General features: G+C 49.6%; 1 protein-coding gene across 1 annotated transcript in view; it reads right to left on the bottom strand.

Annotated features, from left to right (window-relative positions):
• Positions 1-19,565, bottom strand: part of LOC144772358 (glutamine amidotransferase-like class 1 domain-containing protein 3, mitochondrial) — a 92,528-nt gene that overhangs the window by 10,354 nt on the left and 62,609 nt on the right. Inside the window, exon 5 of the mRNA XM_078656622.1 lies at positions 4,688-4,780. Coding sequence (XP_078512748.1) covers positions 4,688-4,780 — 93 coding nt within the window. The remainder of the gene's footprint in view (positions 1-4,687; positions 4,781-19,565) is intronic.

Here is a 19,565-nt window from a genome sequence, read left to right as displayed (position 1 = left end):
ATAATTTAACCCTTAGATCAATGAACTGCACGTCAGGTATATCTACACTCTGTGGGATGTGGCAGCCATGATTTCGTGGTAATAAACTTACCAGACCACCTCCACAACCACTTTGCGCAGGTGGTGAAGGACGACCCAGACACTTCCAAGTAGATTTTAAGGGCAGGCCTAGAGACCGTGGACACTTGTCAGAGCCATGGGTTCTTTAGTAGCCATGAGAAGGCATGTATGGGTAAGATTGATTTAGTTCTCCTGTTATGCGCAGGCAACACTACAGATGTGTCTTTCAGCAGGACACACCTATTGAGAGATAAGGCAAATTCAGCCTTGACAAGTTTCAAGGCAGGAACAGAAATGACTTGATTTTTAGGTCTCCAGGCTAAGAAACAAGAAGTATCAGAAACTTCAGGACTTCTCCAAACGATTTTCCTTTTGCCATTGTCACCCTTCTCATCCATCCCAGGAGCCGAAGAACCTCTACAGAAATAGAGGGACAGAGGCGCCACCAGCAGCCCCTTGTGGAAGCACCAGTAAAGGAAGATTGTCTTCTTTTTTTCCAGGCCTTGAAGGTCATAGCATCAAACCAATGGGTCTTAGAGATCACAGAAAGTAAGTATGCCCTTCCCTTCCAAAGGGCACCTCCCAAGATACCTCCCCCAGGTTCTTTCAGTTGGAGATTGGAGGATCACTTCGGATTCTGCAGCATAAGGTGGCAGCCCTTTAGCTGGACGGAGCAGTGGAGTGGACCCCAGAGCAGGAAACTGGACAGGGGTGCTACCCCCGGTAATTCCTGGTTCCCAAGGGCATCGGTCTTCAACTAATCCTAGACCTCAGGTCCTTGCAGGGAGATGTTCCTAGCTCAGGTACTTTGGGCACTAGAAGCAGAAGCCTGGATGGTGTCACTCGACTTGCAGTATCGTACATCCACATAAAGATCCTGCAGTCACACAGGAGGTACCTGCAGTTCGCGGTAGATAATACCCACTACCAGTTCAGTCCTCCCATTCAGGTTGACATTGGCACCCAAAGGGGAAGGCGATGATTTTGGCACATCTCAGGTTGGTGATCCAAGTGTTCCCATACCTCGACAATTGGCTGTTTAAGGCAGGCTTACCACAGAAGGAAGGGAATCTGTATTCATTACACCAGAGCAAAGCCCTCGACCTCTGCTGTTTCCTGGGTTGTTTCTGTGACTGAAATGTGTTGGCTATCGGCATGTCTTCACTCTTTCAATAAGCATTAATGCTTGGACGCAGAAGTGGAAAAGGATGATGGTTTTGTGCTCTAGGATTTCCTTCTCTGACTATGTTTAGACCCACCACCTGGAGGAGGTACTGCTTTGATTTCTATCAGAAGGTAGAAGTATCCATCAGAAGAAAAAGTTGTAATGATCTTTGTGGTGAATACCCTTTGTACCTGCATATTCCTCACCGATACCGCCCATCCCGTTCTGAAGGATGGTCACAGGCCCCTGATATTAATAAGGTTCCACATTAGTTGTTGCACTGCACAGCCACAATTAATCTGATGCAATACTCGTCAAGGAAAAAATGGACCGGGAACTGACTGGAGCAACAACGCGCTGGGGTGGTACTATACGGCTTACGTAAAGTCACTCCTGAGCCACTTTTGGCACGGAGATAGAACCAGCACCACCCACCAGTAAAGGAGAGCCATGACAAGTTTCAGGATTCAGTCTGGCACTGGGGATATTCAGAAATTGAGGAATCAGCAGGTAGAGAATCCACTGAGATCATTACTGAAGGTAAGGCACTTGTACATATGCCAATAACATTTGGAAATATGACGTTTTATATTGCTCTGGCATTGTTTTTCCAGACTGCAAAGCTGAAATCATTTGAGCTTATTTAGGAGGAAGGAACTTAATGACTTGAGGTACCCATCGCAACGTCTTTGTTTCGGCAACAAGAGTCATCTTGTTTTAACTGCTCTCAGAACATCATAAATGTAAAGCGACGAAGGTTTCCATGTATTCTTAGTCAGTGGAAATCCCAGAGGCCACAAAATAATATCCAACAATTTAGAGAATGGTAAACCAGCAAAGCTGTCTCTTGCGTACGGCGGACTGTTCAGTTATAGTTAATGAATACTTTAATATATGTATTTATATACAGTAGTATACCAAACCTCTACTACCCTTTGCCCCATCCTTTTCAATTAGGCAGATTGTTGGCTGCATTAAAACTAACTTTATCTTCTTGGCAAAAACTCGAGAGCAAACAAGGACATACATCGCTGGCTGCAGGCTAGAATGTCTGAAATTGGAGCATATAGATTTACATTTAGATACTTGCTTCAGTACCGGATCTCAAGGTTCTTTGGGGCAGATTTACAAGCCCCTTGCGCCACTTTTGCGTAACTTTTCCCATGCTAAAAGTGACGCAAAAGTGGCGCAAGGGGCTTGTAAATCTGCCCCTTTGTATTTATTTGCGAACAATATGAGAGTTCTTATAAGATATGTTAATGAAATAAAATTCCAACAATGCCAAGCCTCCCTACCACCACTTGATATAACTTCATGCCTATTCAAGTGAAATCAGGCACATTCACTGGCGCCCGGCAGGCAGAGATGTGGGTTATGATTCTAAAACAAAGCTACTCACCCATAAACAGTGCTCTCAAGGAACATTGTACTTTTTTTTCAGCGCCTTGGGTGTATTAGCAAAGGAGGCAAAAATGCTAAACCTCAAGTGTGGAGCATGACAGTCAGATCCATCTCCCGCTCAACCGTACACATGTTCACCAACAGGAACCGCTGATGACATCCCTTCTAGGATGAATAATCCTGTCACAATTGCTACTCATTGCATTTTTAAAATAGGTATGTTGAGTGTTTCAACGCAATTGTTTGCTTTTATGATTTTTGCACAAAAAATTCGAATAAAGCTTGTTTTGATTTGATTTTTGACAACTTTGCCGAAGTGACTCGGATGTGCACCGAGGTGACCAACCCACTGTGTACCTGATGTGGGCACCCACCTAAGAAGTTTTATGCCTTTTCCTAAATGCTTAGAGAATGCTATAAATCTCCAGGCAATCTTCCTATAGAAAACGCATGCTCAATACTTCTGACATCAAAATTGTATAAATGTAAGCAGATTGCTACAACCCCATGTTCCGCGGCAAGGGCTTCAATCCTTGGGCTACTATGTTGTCAAGCAATTACTTTTGACAGAAGGAGCATCTTTAGACTCCAACCTAAAGACGGCTCAGAACGAACCCCGCCTCCCAGAAAATGCCATCATTCATCAGTGCCGGGAAATGGGGAGCACAATGCAGCCATCAGAGCTCCATGTCATGAAAGTGTGAGCAGATTTTAAAACCGATTAACTGGGACAGGCCACAGACCTGGAGGTAGGACAATTTGGATGCAATCACAGGCACAGAGTAAACACTACAATAGACACCATGCACATTTGGTGTTTGTCGTAGGCCGGTGGGTTAGATTTTATATGGTATTTATGGCTCTGAGTGTGTGTACCCAGTGGACGGACACAATATAAACTGTGAAACGTACACCGTTTAACACAGGGGAGACGTCTATCTTTCTTAGAAACTTAAATTGGGAACTTTCAAAATGACTCAGGACACCGATAAACCTTGGTGTTATGCCTGCTGAGTGCGCAACAAGAGGACACCTCTGGGGTTATTTGTCAACGGCACAAAAATGAGGTCTTGGTGCAATGCCCACATGGCTGTTCAGACTTATCAATGTATTTCTCTTTATTGCTATCAAGATGCAGCCATGCTTGAGGGGAAGAGCACAGAGAAGGACAGGCATGCTAATGCAAAGAAAGTGAAACCCATAATGTAAAGGTTGCTTTTCCGGGGTGATGAACTTGTTTTTATTTGGACATCCATACCTTGAAGAATGCTTGACCATGCGAGGACAGCGTCAAGGTTCTCTCATTCACAAGAAGTGAACGCTCATCCATGATGACCCTCCCATTTTGACAAAGTAGGCATCTTCAGACCTACATACTCAAGTACTTCACGACCAGAGAGGGCAAGGTGTGGATGAGAATTATACTTGTGAAGGTCCAAATAGTTTTTATTTTTCCAAGGAGGCTGGGGATTGCCACGAAAAGTATGTGGGGCGGGAAAGAGGAGGTTGAGAAATTTGGGGAAGAACCACTGCTTCGCATCGTTCTGCAACCTGCGGAATCTCCAGGTAAACGATAGGACTGAGAGGCAGCGCAGATGTAAACAATGGGATCTGCATCACTCACATAAAGGGATGGATAAAATGCAACACACAGCACTCACAAGCATGAACCGCGCACACTCACTGGGCCCGATTCACAAAGGTAAACCTACACTTTTGTGTAAGTTTACTACTTTTCGGTATTCACAAAGGTAAAGTTAGACAAAGCGTCAAACTTTAATACTTTTCGGTATTCACAAAGGTAAACTTAGACAAAGCGTCAAATTTTAATTCTTTTCGGTATTCACAAAGTTAAACTTAGACAAAGCATCGAACTTTTTGGTCTAAGTTTTACTTTGTGAATACCGAAAAGTAGTAAACTTATACTAGGCCCCCACCTCACATGATCACCTCAAAAGCAATCGACTGCTCTGATAGGAATAAAGGTCCATGCACCTACGCTCTATATTCATGCAATGGGACAAGCATCTCTCACATTGATTTAAGACCGCAGGCACATACCCGATAGGTTTTGCAGCTTTGTGGAATTCCTGCAGCACTCGTTCCACTTCTTTGTTAACTGTGCAGTCTGCTCCATCCACAGCAAAGGTAGATCTGTACAATGTGTGTAGCAAAGAGTCAGTGAGAGTAAGAGAAATGAAGCTTTACCTCTGTCGTTTGTCAGTCATTCTGCACATTTCCTCATTCCACGCTGTCTTTTCAAAGACAATGTATTATAGAAACAGTTTTTTACAAACAACCTACAAACCCTGTTAATTGAAACAATCACAAATTCTGAAATAAAACAAATATGTAACATTTTGTGTTCCTCAATACAATGATCAGAGAAATGGACTATTACAAACCAGAGTAGAAGCACTGTGAGAACATTCTACATAAGTAGTAAAGTGTATACATATCTTTTTTTTTTATTTAAAAACTTTATTATAGCATACAAACAGTTGCGCCGACAGTCCCATTAAAATAACGACATTCCGTCAAGCAACATGTTACTGTTCACACGGCCCATCAGCCCACATCCCGAAGGCCGGGCGGCGGTAGGTAGTAGAATGCCAGAACTGGCCATGAACCTAGCAATGCAACTGTACGGCAGGATATTCTGGTCTGCTTTTCTTTTTCTTTTATGCAGGTTACCCCCCAACTCCCCAATAGACCCCCCTCCCAAACCTTGGCATCAATGACTAAGACATGTGTATGCAGTTCGTTCACCTCATTATGGCACTCCTAGTGGCAGATAAGACAGCAATAATTACCTAGATTAGGAATGAAACCTTCAGGGATCAAAACATAACTTCTCCAAAATGTATCATACACGCGCGTGAACGGCCAGACACTCCCCCAAATCACTGCCCTCCCTCTCTCTCCCCTCCACCCTCATCCTCAGACCCTGTATCCTCAGGGGTGAACAACTCCGCACTCGTGCCATCCGAATCCTCGGCGGTCGCTCCCACCACTCGCATCATTCTCCACGCAAGCAGGTCGTCTTGTAGCTTTACATCTCTATGCACGCTCTGCATGAAGGTTTCTTCCGCTAGGGACCATTCCCCCACATCCCTAAGCCACTGCGACACCTCTGGGGCCCTCTGTCCCATCCATGTAATCGCTACCCTTCTCCTCGCCAACACCAAAAGTAGTTGCAACATTTTGTAGGACAGATTACACTTCTTGGGTTTGGGGACCAATGCTAATAAACAATGAAGGGGGGTCAGCTCCATCCGGAGAGCAGTAACTGTGCGAACGTGCGCCACCACAGACTGCCAGAAGGCTTTAACTAACGGGCAGTCCCACGCGAGATGGAGGAAGGACGCACCTGCCGCGCCACATCTAGGGCAATCATCCCGTTTGTCCGGGGAGATTCGTCTCAAGTTAACCGGGGTCACATATGTGCGATGGAGAAAGTTAAAATGTGTCAATTTAAACCGTGCATTGCACGACACCTTTCGGGTGAGAGTGCCTATGCGTTTGCGCTGTTCCGGTTCCAGAGCGATCCCCAGGTCAGTCTCCCAGGCTGCCCAGGCCGGAGGGACCGGTGGGGTGGAGTCCTGCCGCATGGCCGAGTATAATAGGGTTATCAGCCTCCTGCCCCTACCACAGGAAAGGATAATATTGAGGGTATGAGACATCGGGGGCGCGTCAGGGAATTGAGGCCAAGTATCCCGCGCCATTGCTTGAAGGCCTCTATAGTGTAAGAATTGTCCTTCGCCGAGTCCGAACGTCTCCGTTGCCCGCTCGATGGATAGAAACGTGTCATCCGGGTAAAGGTCAGCCAATAACTCACATCCACCCGCCCTCCACTCATGGAATGGCATATGTTCCTCCATGGCCACCACTGGGGCCATGATCCATATCGGCAGCTCTCTGTGAAAGGGGGCCCTCCGTAAGACTTTTTCCACAAAACGCTGCCAAATTGCCGCGGTGTGGCGCACTATGTATGGCAGATCTCCATCTGCACCCCTTCCGTGCATCAGGGCCATCTGTACCGTTCTCTCATCCGCACTCCCCGCTAGGAGTTGCAGTTCCCAGGTGTCCGAGTCTGCGAACCACCTGGCCGCCGGCAACAGCTGAGCCGCGTAGTAGTAAAGGTCAAACCTCGGCGCCTCCAACCCCCCCTCCTCCCAGCTCCGGACAATCGTGTGTAAGGCAACCCTACTGCGCCTGCCCACCCAGAGCAAGGACGTAAGGAGTGTATTAAGCGTGCGGAATATCCGCGGGGGAAGTGGGCACAGCGAATTCTGCAATACATACAGCATTCTCAGCAGCATCACCATTTTTGCCACCACCAGGCGTCCCATCAGGGAGAGGGGCAGTGTGTTCCAGAAGGACACCGACTGTTGTAGGGAGTGAACCACCCTATCTGCATTACGGGTCAGCAACTGTTCGTCTGACAACGCCACCTGGATCCCCAGATAGCGGAAGGCCTCCAGTTCCCACCGCAGTCCTAGGTTTGGTAAGTCCCCACGCATATCCATATTATATCCCGCTAGGGGGAATATCAGGGACTTCCCTGCATTGATACGCAGACCTGAGGCTGAACCAAAACGGTCCAGCAGCCGCAGCAAAACCGGTAGCGCTTCCCGCGGAGACGTTAAATAAAACAGAGCATCGTCCGCATACAAGGACACCGTGTGTACATTACTCCCCACTTTGATCCCCCATTGAGACATCGTGGTACGGACTTCAACCGCTAATGGCTCAATTGCCAGGGCGAACAGGAGCGGTGAGAGGGGGCATCCCTGACGGGTGCCCCTCTCCAAGGCCCAGTCTTCAGAGCGTGCAGCCCCAAGTTTAACTCTGGCCCGAGGCGCCTGATACAATATCTGGATACATCTGCAAAACACGGGCCCCAATCCCACCCGCTGAAGCACCTCTAACAGGTACCCCCAGCTAACTGTATCAAATGCTTTGGCTAAGTCGATCGAAACCAGGACCTGGGGATCCTCCCTGCTGCGCACCTTATGCAGGATATGGGTTAATCGCCGCAGATTCATTGCTGTGTTGCGTCCGGGGATAAACCCGCACTGGTCCTGGTGAACCAACTGGGGCATGTGTGGCGCCAAGCGAGCGGCTAACAGTTTGGTCAGGATCTTCACATCTGTGTTGATCATTGTTATAGGGCGGAATGCCGCGGGGTCGTAACCGTCACCACCCGGCTTTAGAAGCATGCAGATCTCTCCTTGATACATTGTGGTCGGGAGGGATCCATCCTCCAGCGCCTTAAGGAAGACCTGGAGGAGGAGGGGGCCGAGAATGTCTCCGAACGTGTGGTAAAATTCGGAAGGACTGGGGACTTAGCCCTCTGTAGGCCAGCCATAGCCACCCGTACTTCATGAAGGGTCAAAGCCCCATCCAATTCTTCCGCTTCCTCTCTTGAAAGGGCCGGAAGAGTTACCCCCTGGAGGTAAGGCTGATAGGATGCTTCCGTGACCAGGGGATCCGCCGCATATACCTGCTGCAGGTGGGCTCGGAGAACACGGAGTATATTGGATTCCGAATGCACCATAACCCCATCAGGGCCCCTCAGGGCAACTATCCGAACTGGGGCCGTTTCTTTCTTCAAAATCCAGGCCAATAATCGGGCGGATTTGTCCCCCTCCCTGTGGAGACGCTGTCTAAATTGACCTAGTGTAAATCTGTCGAGGCGCGTAAGTATATCGTGTACCCGTTCCTGGGCTTCCCGCTCCAACACCAATTCTGGTTCCCCAGGATTTGGTGAGGCCTGGCGAGTCCGTAGGGTGTCCTCAGCTTCCCGTAGCTCGCGAGTCAGCTGTTGGCGGACCCCATAGGTGAGGGCCATGCATTCACCCCGCACCACTGCTTTCAGAGCGTCCCATTTTGTCGAGAGGGGCACGTCATCCCCTTCCCAGTTCAGCTCAATGTAATTCGTGAGTGCTGTCTGCACATGAGCTCTACCCACTGGGTCCTGTAAAAGGTCCGTAGGCATCCGCCAGGTGCGGGGGCGACAAGGCTGGTCGACCTCTTGTGTAGCGCATAACACCGGGGAGTGGTCAGACAGGAAGCGGGCCAGATGCGTGACCTTTAATGAATACGACGCATCCATATTTGCAGCAAGGACCCTATCCAGCCTGCTATGGGTGTCGTGTGTAGGAGTGTAACAGGTGTACAGTTTCTGTGAGGGGTGACCCTGACGCCACACATCTCCTGCCCCCAAATTCGCCATGACCTCGCGCAGTCCCGCCGTCATGCGAGGTTTCGTTCCTGCTCGGGGAGGATGCCTGTCTAGGATGGGGTCTAAGACACAGTTAAAATCCCCAAACCATAGGAGCGGACTATCCAAGTCCGACACCAAGACCTCCTGCATTTGTGAGTAGAAGGTCGCGTCATCTACATTAGGTGCATATGTATTAAGTAGTGTAAGGTCCCTGCCATTCAGCTTCACCCGTAGCAGCAGGTACCTGCCCTCAATGTCCGCCTCCGCATACTGTACCGCGAAGGGGACCCCGGGAGCCACCCAGATCAAGACCCCACGCGCATACGTAGAAAAAGAAGAGTGAAACACCTGACCCCGGCATTTTTTAGCCAGCTTTTGCGCACCTTCTTCATTCAGATGTGTTTCTTGCAAACAGGCAATAGAAATGCCATGCCTCCGAAGGAAGGACAGGACCCTGTGTCTTTTGGTGCATGTGCCTAACCCACGCACGTTCCAAGTTAGGAAATTGTATCCCATGTTTCTTGTGATCGCCCAGCCGGGCCATGTAGTCTGTTGACAAAGTACCGCCTCCTAAGGGCCTGAACAGTGATACACATGATGCCTAAAACAACTTTCTTCAACAAATCCCCCCCTCCCCCCACCCTCCCAGAATCGCAACATTTGCAGAATACACCCCCCCTCCCCCACCCACGAGCAGGATAACGACAACAACCCAACCTGTCTGCCCGCCCTTCCCCTGGTGGTGCCAGGACGTACACAGCCACCCCACACACCCCTCACAACACATCACACACCCACACAACTATGAAACTGAATTCACCCCCCCCCCCCCCAGCTCCCCGCACGACCCACTGCTCACATAGAGTACGCCCGGCTCCGTTTCAACTGTATTCGACCAATCAGGCCCAGATCCGATATTTGCACACCCACCTCCCGATTATTCTCTAGTTCTTACAGAGCGAAAGTCCCTCTGCCCCCACCCCGCAATGTAAAGTCTGGTGGTTCTGGACACAATGTCTTTCCGTGTCCATCAATACCCCTCTCCTTCCCAGGAACCACAGCAGCCAACCAGAGACAAAGGATATACAGCTCCCATAACACCTCATGGTGGGCCTTTCACATCCGGGGCCCCAGCTCCACCAGTCTCCGGGACCACCAGGTCCGATGGCGCCGGGTCACGCTCTGCAGCCTGTATCGTGTCCGGGACCAGGATTTCCACTGGTTCCATCGGGTTCGGAGACCCCGACCTGGTCCCCAGCAGCAGAGGTTCCAGGAGCATGCCGCCATCTGCCCCAACCGTGATTCTAGGTCCCCCAGTGTTCTCCGACGTAGAGCGGCGTCTCCGTCTGCCCCGGGGCTTTCGCTGTCGCTGTGGGCGACTCCCCCACATTTCCTTGGGTCCACCACGTTCTCCTGGCGGGACGCCGTCTCCTCTAACTTCCAGCCATTCCCATACTTCCTCCGGGGATTCGAAGAAGTGTGCCTTGCCCTGAACAAGCACCTTAAGTTTGGCGGGATACAGCAACATGTATTGTAATTGCATCGCACGGAGCTTCTGCTTAACCCCCAGAAAGGATTTCCTCATCTCTTGAACTTGATGGGTATAGTCAGGGTATATTGAGATCCGGTTGTTTTCAATGGCTAGGTCCGGCGTTTCCCTTGCCGCTCGTAGGATGCAATCTCGATCTCGATAATTCAATATTTTGGCAATCAGGGCTCGCGGAGAGGCCCCCGGCCGCGGCGGGGGAACCAGGGCCCGATGAGCTCTCTCGATAACAAACACCTCTGAGAGACCCTGCGGACACAGCTTCGTTCTGATCCATGTTTCTAGAAAACGTTCAGGGTTACCAGCCTCCAGCCGCTCCGGGACCCCTAGGACTCTTATGTTGCTGCGACGCGCCCTCCCTTCTGCGTCCTCCGCTCTCTGCTCCAAGGCACTTGTCGCCGCCGTAAGGTGTGTGACCTTCTTTTTGAGAGAGGCTACCTCCCCCTGTAGCTGCTCAATATTGGCCTCCGCATCCGTGACTTTGTCCGTCACCTTACGGAGGTCCGTCCGCAGGAGGTTGACGTCGATGGAGACAGTCTCGATTTGCCTCTCCAGCGCTGAGTGGGAGCCCTGAATTGCCTTCAGGAGCTCCGCACGGGAGGGTTCGCCAGGGTCCCCCGGCTCTTCATCTTGGCCCGATTGACGTGTAATCCTTTGATTGATTGATTGATTGATTGATAGCTTTATTTCGATATGCGTATATCATAAAAGCATTACACAAAAATATAAAAACGACATATCAGAACTCATAGACTGTACATAACATCAATAATAAAAACAGAATAAATAGATAACTTTGTTAAAAAAGCATTAAATCGATAAAGACAGTCTTTTAAGACGTATCAACCAGGCCCATTTTAAAAATTTAGACACAGCACAGACAATAGGGGGGGCAGTGTTAGTTAATAAAATGCGTAGAGCCTCAGAATGCTTGCGGATACCCATCTCATTACAAAGCGGTTTAAGCCAAAAAGATCTTGAGCGCGCATAATCTGGACAATCAAGGAGAAAGTGCGCCACAGTTTCGCAACAGTCAGAACAAAGGGCACAGAAGCGTGATACCTGCTTTTGCGAGTTCCATCTGGAAAGGAGGTCAGTTAGAGGTAAGGTTCCTAGTCTGAACTTGATGTACAGAGCCCGATCCATTGGGATGGTGATAATGTCCAGAAAGGGTTCAAAGGCAGTGACATCTTTAATCCTTAAATATACTGCGGTGGAATTGCAGTGGTGTTGGTTGCTCATAAGTTTTGTGGACACCCAACCCCAGTATATTTTTTTCAGGATCTCCTTTGGGGGAGCTGTATGGGTAAGCCAGCAGTTGTCCAGACCTAGTTCCCCAAGCAGGTATTTAATGTCCCTGAGCCACTTAATCTTTGACCAACCAACCGAATGCATTATCTCTGCCAGCCCGTCTGCATAGGATTTTAGTTCCGGGACTCTCCAGAGTCGTGCCCACAGTAGGAGGGGCCGAAGGCGGGCCAGGTCTTTAACTGGTTTACAACCTGCGTCCATAAGCATCGGTACAGTCGGGGTGCTCATCGGGACAGCCATTAAATCTTTAATAAATTTGTTCTCTGCTTTGGACAAGGACTCCAAGCAGCCCAAACCCCATAACTCTGCTCCATATAGCGATGCAGGTACCGCTCTAGCCTTGTATATATCAATGATTGGTGATACACAATATTTCGATGATGTGCTGTACTCCTTAATCAGGGCTCCCCCCACCCTTTTGTGGACCAGTGTCATTTTGGTGATATGGGGTACCCAACTCATACTGTCGCTCAGCCGAATTCCCAGATAGTCGAATTCTGCAACTTTTTCCAACTTTTCTGCAACTTTAATCCTTTGGAACGGTAGCCTTTGTGTGGTGTACTGGGTGATCGTATTGGCTTGTGACGAGCGGGACATCCTGTCTTTGCGCATCTCCGGTGTATTCCCAACGGAGGGATAGCGTGCCTATGGTGCAACAGCAGGCACTATCCCACTTCTTCCCAGTCGGTAGACAGTTCTGTGAGGTGCCGCGCTCGAACACTCACCCATTCACAGTCATGCGGGCCACCCTGCTCCACCAACGCACCCGTCGTGGGCAAGTCCCAGGTACACCAGGCACCGTTATGAAGCTTCGTGAGCCGAGACGTGGTCTGACAAGGAGAACCCCGGCATCCACACACTGCCAGCCGGGCAGCACAATCTCGTTGAGAGTCCCCCAGGCACTCAGGCTCGCCAGAGATACCTTCGGACCCCAGTCGGGTGGTTGCGACGCTTCGCCACCTCGCCCAGCCGGGCACGACAGGTAGTAGGCCACTCCACTCTCCGCAAATGGCTTGTATGGCCGGAGTGGCTCGTATGCCCCGACCACCCGTTCAATAGCTAGACAGGGGGACCCAGGGCGCTCCCCCCCGCCACCGCAACCATGAGGCCTAATCGTTGCCCAGCGACCAACACCTCTTTCAGAGGCCCAGGGCCTTTCAGAGAGTCAATAGGGAATCCTGCGCCCTGCTCCACCGCGCCTCAGGAGGCAGGTAGGCCCGGGAGAACAGGGCCGGCCCCGCGCAATCAGTCAGGGGCTCAGTGTCCTCGTGTGCGCCGTCTGCGCTTCTCGGCTCCGCTTCTCCGGGCCCCCGGCCCGCTCTCGCCGCAGGTCTATGCCAGTGCACTTCGGCCCCCAGGCCTTCAGGCGGCGCCGGTCAATCCAGATCTTCACGGCCCGGCGGGCCGTTCCCAATATGGCGGCTCGGTGGGGGAGGGGGCACACCCCGGACCCGGGCGCTCCAGCCGCTCCCCCGCTCCACTAGGGCAGTCCCTCACCCGTGCAGGCAGCGGTAAATCTGGGCAAGAGCTCGCAGGCACTGTCCTCCGGGGTGCTCACACGGACCTGAGGCCCCCCTCCCTGCTCACCGGATCTCGTGGTCCGTGTCTCCGGGGCTGTGACTCCTCCCGAGGCGTCGCTTGGTCCGGGCCGTCCACAGAACCTCAGCCCGCAATGTCGTCCCCCGGGTTAGGATCCAGACCCGTGACGAGCTTCGCCGATCCTCGATCCTCCCGCCGGCACTCAGGGGCACCACAGGGTTCGGCCGCTCCCGGTCGGTCAGGCCCAGACCACGGACTCACGTAAGTGCGGTGGCCGTCCCCGGAACACCGGGGCTGCTCCCCGTCCGCTCCGCCGCTCCTGCCAGTTAAAATTCGGTAAGGAGGGTCCCCTCTGTATCAGCTATGCCTCCGGTCGACCGATGTTGCAAACCTGAGCTCGGGCAGGATTATTTACAGGATTTTCGGGTCCGCAAGACGGGAGCTGGTAGAGCTTACGTCCTGTCGGCCATGCTGCTTGGCCACGCCCCCGTGTATACATATCTTTAGGCTAATTTCAAATAATGTTTCCAGAATATAAAAACTGCAGCAATAATCTCCCTGCCCTCGTCCATTGGTCCTGCTTTCGGAAGGTTTGAATATTCTGGAGAAGCCATGCTTTTAATAGTAGAGTGATTTGCAAACTGATGATCCAAGGGGTTTGTCTGTAGACTCTATTTCCCTATACAAATCTTTATTTAACGTCTTGGCTTTGGCATTCTTCCACCAAGGGAAGCGAGCGCTAGGTGCTTAAGAATAGCATTGGAGTACTATACACTGAATAGCACCAAAAGTAAGGAATTGATCCACTGGAAGTAAATGTACCTTGAAATGTACAGTCGAACACAGCTTTTGGTTAAACAGCGACATATTTAGATGAAATTACACAAGAGCACAGAGAAAGTCACAATTGGGCTCAGCATGTAAATGAGCCGACTGGTACACTGCCGGCATGCCCACACACCCAAATAGAACCCTGTGAGAAGTTGGCCTGGTAGGGGATGTTTCCAATTCTGGAACCACCTACTACCTGACCAAACAATCCCTTATGGTGTCTGGTTGTAAGTCAACCTTATTAGACAAGCTATCCTAGGGGTAGCATGGACTAAGCAGCCTAAAGGCTTAACTTAAGAGGTCGTGTTAAGCGAGCTGTTTTACCACATACAATCCTGTAATACCAAATGAAAGGACACCACACAAGTATATATTATAAAAATATATGTGTTTATTACTAAAAACAATCCCCAGTATTCTTTATGAATAAAGGGGCACAAGCGTTAAATCAAAAGCACTGTTTAAACATACAAGTTGCACAATTATGGATGAGGGCGGGTGGCCACTCAAACCATATACTAAACAAGTGGTATAAGAGAGGCCACTCGAACAGTGGTTAGGCCTAGGGCCTAGGGAATCGCTGGGAGCAGTCAGGTCAAGCAATGCTGAAGTCGGGAATGGCCCTCGGGATTCGGGAGATGTGCGGAAAGCGCACGCATGCACCAATGTTAACCAATGGTGCGTAAAAGTCATAGAGTTAAAGTTTAAGGACACTTCCGCTGGACCTAGAGGAACAAAACTTAACACACAGACCCTAGAGATGTGCACCAGTGTGGGAACACCGGCGGAGCAAAGTTACCTCACCCACAGGAAGTGGGTGCACAGGGTCGAAGTGGCGTCGGGTTTTGACACGCAGGCTCTTGGTGCTTGAAGCTGAAAGGGCTGCAGGCAGGTTAAAGATGAAGTGTCCGGTGGAGTCCAAGGGTGGACTCAAGTTGTAGAGTACCTGAAAGCAGAGGGGACAGAGTCTGGGTCACTCAGCAGTGACCAGGGTGGAACCAGGACGGAACCAGGCAATGTCGGGCGCAATCAGGTGGTCGTCGAGGAGCTTCTCTCCGCTGTCACGTGGGCTCTGGGGCATCTGCGACGTCCAGGAGCAGGTCACGATCTGTCCCACGCAGGCTCTCACCGTCGGTGCAGTCGGCTTCAAGTTTGGAGCAAACAAGCCTTGGCAAGAGCAATCCACGCGGGATCGGAAGATTGCTTCTCACTCGGACCAGGAAGGTCAGAGTCGGGGCTCCTTTTCAGGGGAGCTGGTGTGGATCTGGAGCAACCAGATTCGCGAGTCTTCTTAGTTAGTTCGTCGGCACAGGGACCACTAGCCAGCTGGCAAGTGACCGGGCCAACGCGTTGAGCCAAATAGAGCCAAAGGGCCCCACGCAGCACTCGTCGAGTGTGGAGGGCTGAACTTCGGCTCAGGAGCAGCTCAGGGTGGGGGCTTCTCAAACCCCGGTGCACAGCTTCGAGGGTCACTCGTGGGCTGCACGGTCAGCGTCTCGTGGTCAATTCAAGATGGCGTGCCCCACGCTTCCGGTCGCCTCCACGGGTCTCAGCTCTGCAGGGACTGTGGATCGGGCTGTTGGAAGGCAGGCAAGCTTGATCTCGTCGATCTCAGTCACTCGAGTTCCGGCGGGAACTGCAACTAAGTAGACGTCGAGGGCTGGATGGTGCCTGCTGCTGCAGGGTGGTCACTCCTTGACCACAAGGGAGATTCTTCGGGCTTCCACGTTGAGATGGAGGTCCAAGGGTCCAGAGTTTCGTTTCTAATGTTTCTTCCAGGAAATCTGCTGAGCATTGGCACTGCTCCCACTCTTATTCCAATCTGGGGGGCGTGATTACCTGCTAGGTCCCCTCCTATGGGTGGGACCCAGGAAGTGGGTGGATACACCCCCTTCCTTTGATCCAGGCCGCCCTGGCACGAGGGCTGGAGTGCCCCAGAACCGGTTTGGCCGGATTATGCAAGGGGCAGCCTTGTGCGCCCCAGGCAGTGTCTGGTTTCTTTCAAACCTCCCTGCTACAATCCACTATCTCCTGTCTGGAGGGCGGTGACACCCTCCTGTGACAGGAAACCCTTTGTCCAGGACCCATTTGGTTGAGTTTCGGTCAACTGCAGGGGTCCAGACATTTGTCTGTGGCAGAGGCATCCATTTTGTGGATCTTAAGGTCTTTGGAGAAATTAACCGCATTAAAGTGAAGTAACATGTCTTACCCCTCTAGAGGGGTGGAATGCTATCCCCGTCGCCAGAACTGGCGAGGGGAATAGTATTCCAAATCGTATGACACCTTACACGACATGTTTTGATAAAGCCAAACCAAAGTTGCTATATAACCGCGAGGATTATAAGGCACTTAAGAGTATATGGTATGGCATTATCCTGAAACAGCTTAGGGGGTTGTTCCCGACAGCTGCAGACAGGCTCAGCTCATGCTAGAGCTCCATCTCACATGAAACCACGCACTCTGCCTCCAGGATTGATGAGGCCTTCCATAGGAGTGGCTCACAGGTTAATATGTGTCCAGATATAGGTTTAGATATAGGTATACTATATCTAAGCAAGGGGTGATTACACCACCTTACCCCAGCTGAGTGATCAGCCAGTTGTGTCAATTTAAGAACCAGCCAGGGGTGGCAAAAGATATGCTGCAGCCCCTGGTAGGCCTTGGTGGCCCCTATGCCCTGGGCACCTATAGTGCATTATACAGGGGCTGACAAGGAGTCCATTTCCAATTGTGGTATGTACCTAGGGTACATGGAATCCATTTTACAGAGAGAGCAGATGGCCTGGGGCCCTGATTAGCAGGGAACCAGGTCAACTAAGTCAAAAAACCAGCTAAACACAGGCAAAAAATCCGGGGTAACCATAGTCAGGTAGCCACCTTCCTACAAACCCCCAAAGGAAATCTGTTTCAGAGATTTTGCATGCATTATGCAAACCAGTAACATATCGTTGATGGGGCTCCTCTGACTTTTCTTGCCTAAATGGCTGAAAAAATTTTGGGAGCATAAGTAAGTATAATTTTTACAGTTTTCCAAAAGCCAGCGGTTGCCCCCTTTAGGCAATTGCCTTACAGCAACACCGCTGCGCCACCGGATAACGTTTCCATAACAATATACGTTGTTTCAAAGGCTCCTGTTTGTATGGGAGATAAGCAATACAGTTCAAGGTAGCGCCGAGAAGTATCATTCCCTGGGACCCATGTGCCTCAGTCTCGTCCTCCTTGGAAGCTCAGCATGTCAGATCCGTTCCTTGTGCTCTGTACGGGGCCATGATCTGGAGGTCTGCTAATTTCACTATTACCAATGTTGGAAAACGTTCTTAAGAAGAATTATTCGTGTTGTACTGCATTAGATTACAGTATTTAAATTGTGCTTTTCACACCAGATGCAGCCATCAAATGTTATGTTCCATTGATTTGTATAGAGGACTAATCACCTAGAGGGTGTCCAGGCGCTTCGATGCTGCGGTTCCATCGCTTCACGAGTGCTCTTTTGAAGAGTGGGGGTGGAAGGGTGTTGACACGAGTGTGTTGCATGTATGAGATGTTGGATAAGGTCTATGCGGTTCACAAGCGTGTTCCTAATATGCTGCGGGATATGTTGCGGCATGTATGCTGTGCTGCAGCGAGTGGGCGTAGGTGCAGCCACACATATACACACTTACATACTTGTACAGTTTTTACTCTGCACAATATTGTATTAATGATGGGAAGATCCATGTTAGTGATGCTTTCCAGACCTGGAGTTGACTGTCAAACCTACTTACTGGAGTGAGCTCTGGGTCCCAAAGTCTAGAGAGAGAACGAGGTTTCGCCGGCGTACTGGAGCCAGCCTTGATCCCAGAAGTATTCAGTGATGATACGTGAGGCATTTCTGCTGAGAGTGGTCCATTCCCATGGATTCATTGATGAGCTGTGCACAAAGCTTCTAAGATGATCTGTGAAGATAATAAGAGCCTCTGGAGGGAATGAGACCAGGCTTTGTCTGTTGAGAAGTTGTCTAGTGGCAGGATTTTGTATTGTCTGAAGTTTCCAAAGCATTAACAGAGGAACCTCAAGATATAATTCATTAGTAGAGTCAAGATGGGGGAATATCAATACAGTGGTAGCTTTTACTTTTCACGGGAGGCCAAGATGTGGGAAAATTTGTTAGAGGCATTTAAATGCTTCATTTAGTCATTCGATTTACAGATAAAGGCATATAGGGTTACAATGGAGTCCATAATGACCCCTATCTTTTATCACTTGAGCTGTGTGTGGCAGAGGCGGCTCTAGTTCCTGAGGCCAAATGTCTGAAAAGTCACGATTCATCGAGTTGCCACAAGCAGGAGTCTCCATTTTAATGCTGTTGCGCTTAAGGTGTTTAGCGAACATCTATTGATCAACAGCTTGCATTTCTCCACAGAACCGAAATCAAGACTAGATGAACTTTAAAAAAGGGTTACGAGATGTTGCACAGAAGGTGAGCATAGACTGTGCCATGCCGTACACTTGCTTAAGAGTTGAACGCTTCAGGATAGAAGGGGTGAATTAAATTATGAGCATCCTGTCAGCAAGGTTTGCTATCCCTTTTGGGATGGTTCCTTGAATTCATACTCACGAAGCCTGTGAAGAAGTATAGGATAGTGAACCATATCAAATGCTGATGATAAATCAAGTAGGAGGAGGTCTGCGACATCTGAGTCGACTGTTGTGTTAATATCATCGCAATCTCAGAGCCACGATCCAGACAAATCTATTCTGGTGGTCAGAGAGCAGACTTTTCTTCAACAAATGCTATTATTTGTTTGAATGGAGATGGTTCGATTAGCTGGCGTAAAAAAGAACATTTGCTAAGGGTTTTGTAGTTTTTCGGTATACGTTGAAGTTAATATAAACCCTTTTGAGTTCTAGTGGGAAAGTTGCGGTCACTTGGGAACTATTTATTATGGTCCTGGCGAGGGTGGCTACAGAGCGTTCGTGGAGTGGGTTCCTCAAGATATGTAATAGACATTGGTTCCTTGGTATCAGGATGTGACACAATCTTTCACTGTGATGTTGAAGTCTTCCCCTGTAGAGAAGTGTCATTTTAGGCCCACACTGAAGACAGGATATATGTAGCATGGGGGGGCAAAGGTGCTTTTTTTTTTTTTTTTTTAAAGGAACAATCAATAGTAACTCATATGCTAATATCTAAATTAGGCCCTTAACGATATAATAAATGCAACTGCTGTTGTTTGACATTTATGTTTATGAAATAGTTACATAGGATATTTCTTTGTATTGTTGTAGACTTAATACCACAAAAACGCTGTTTTGTAAAAATGATGTATTATATTAAAGACATTAAATATTCTCATATGCAGGAATTGCTGTTTTGAGCGTCAACGATTGAGCAAAGACAGTCATACATGCTATTGAATAAATGACCAACACTGCAGCTAATGTGTTCCCCCCTCTCCTTTTGCATCTGAAACTTGGGAATATGTCTAGTCTAATGTGCCAGT

Source organism: Lissotriton helveticus, chromosome 8, assembly GCF_964261635.1.
Source record: "Lissotriton helveticus chromosome 8, aLisHel1.1, whole genome shotgun sequence".
Lineage (NCBI taxonomy): Eukaryota > Metazoa > Chordata > Amphibia > Caudata > Salamandridae > Lissotriton > Lissotriton helveticus.
Note: the sequence above shows the minus strand (reverse complement) of the source record. Positions and strands in the feature narration are given on the sequence as shown.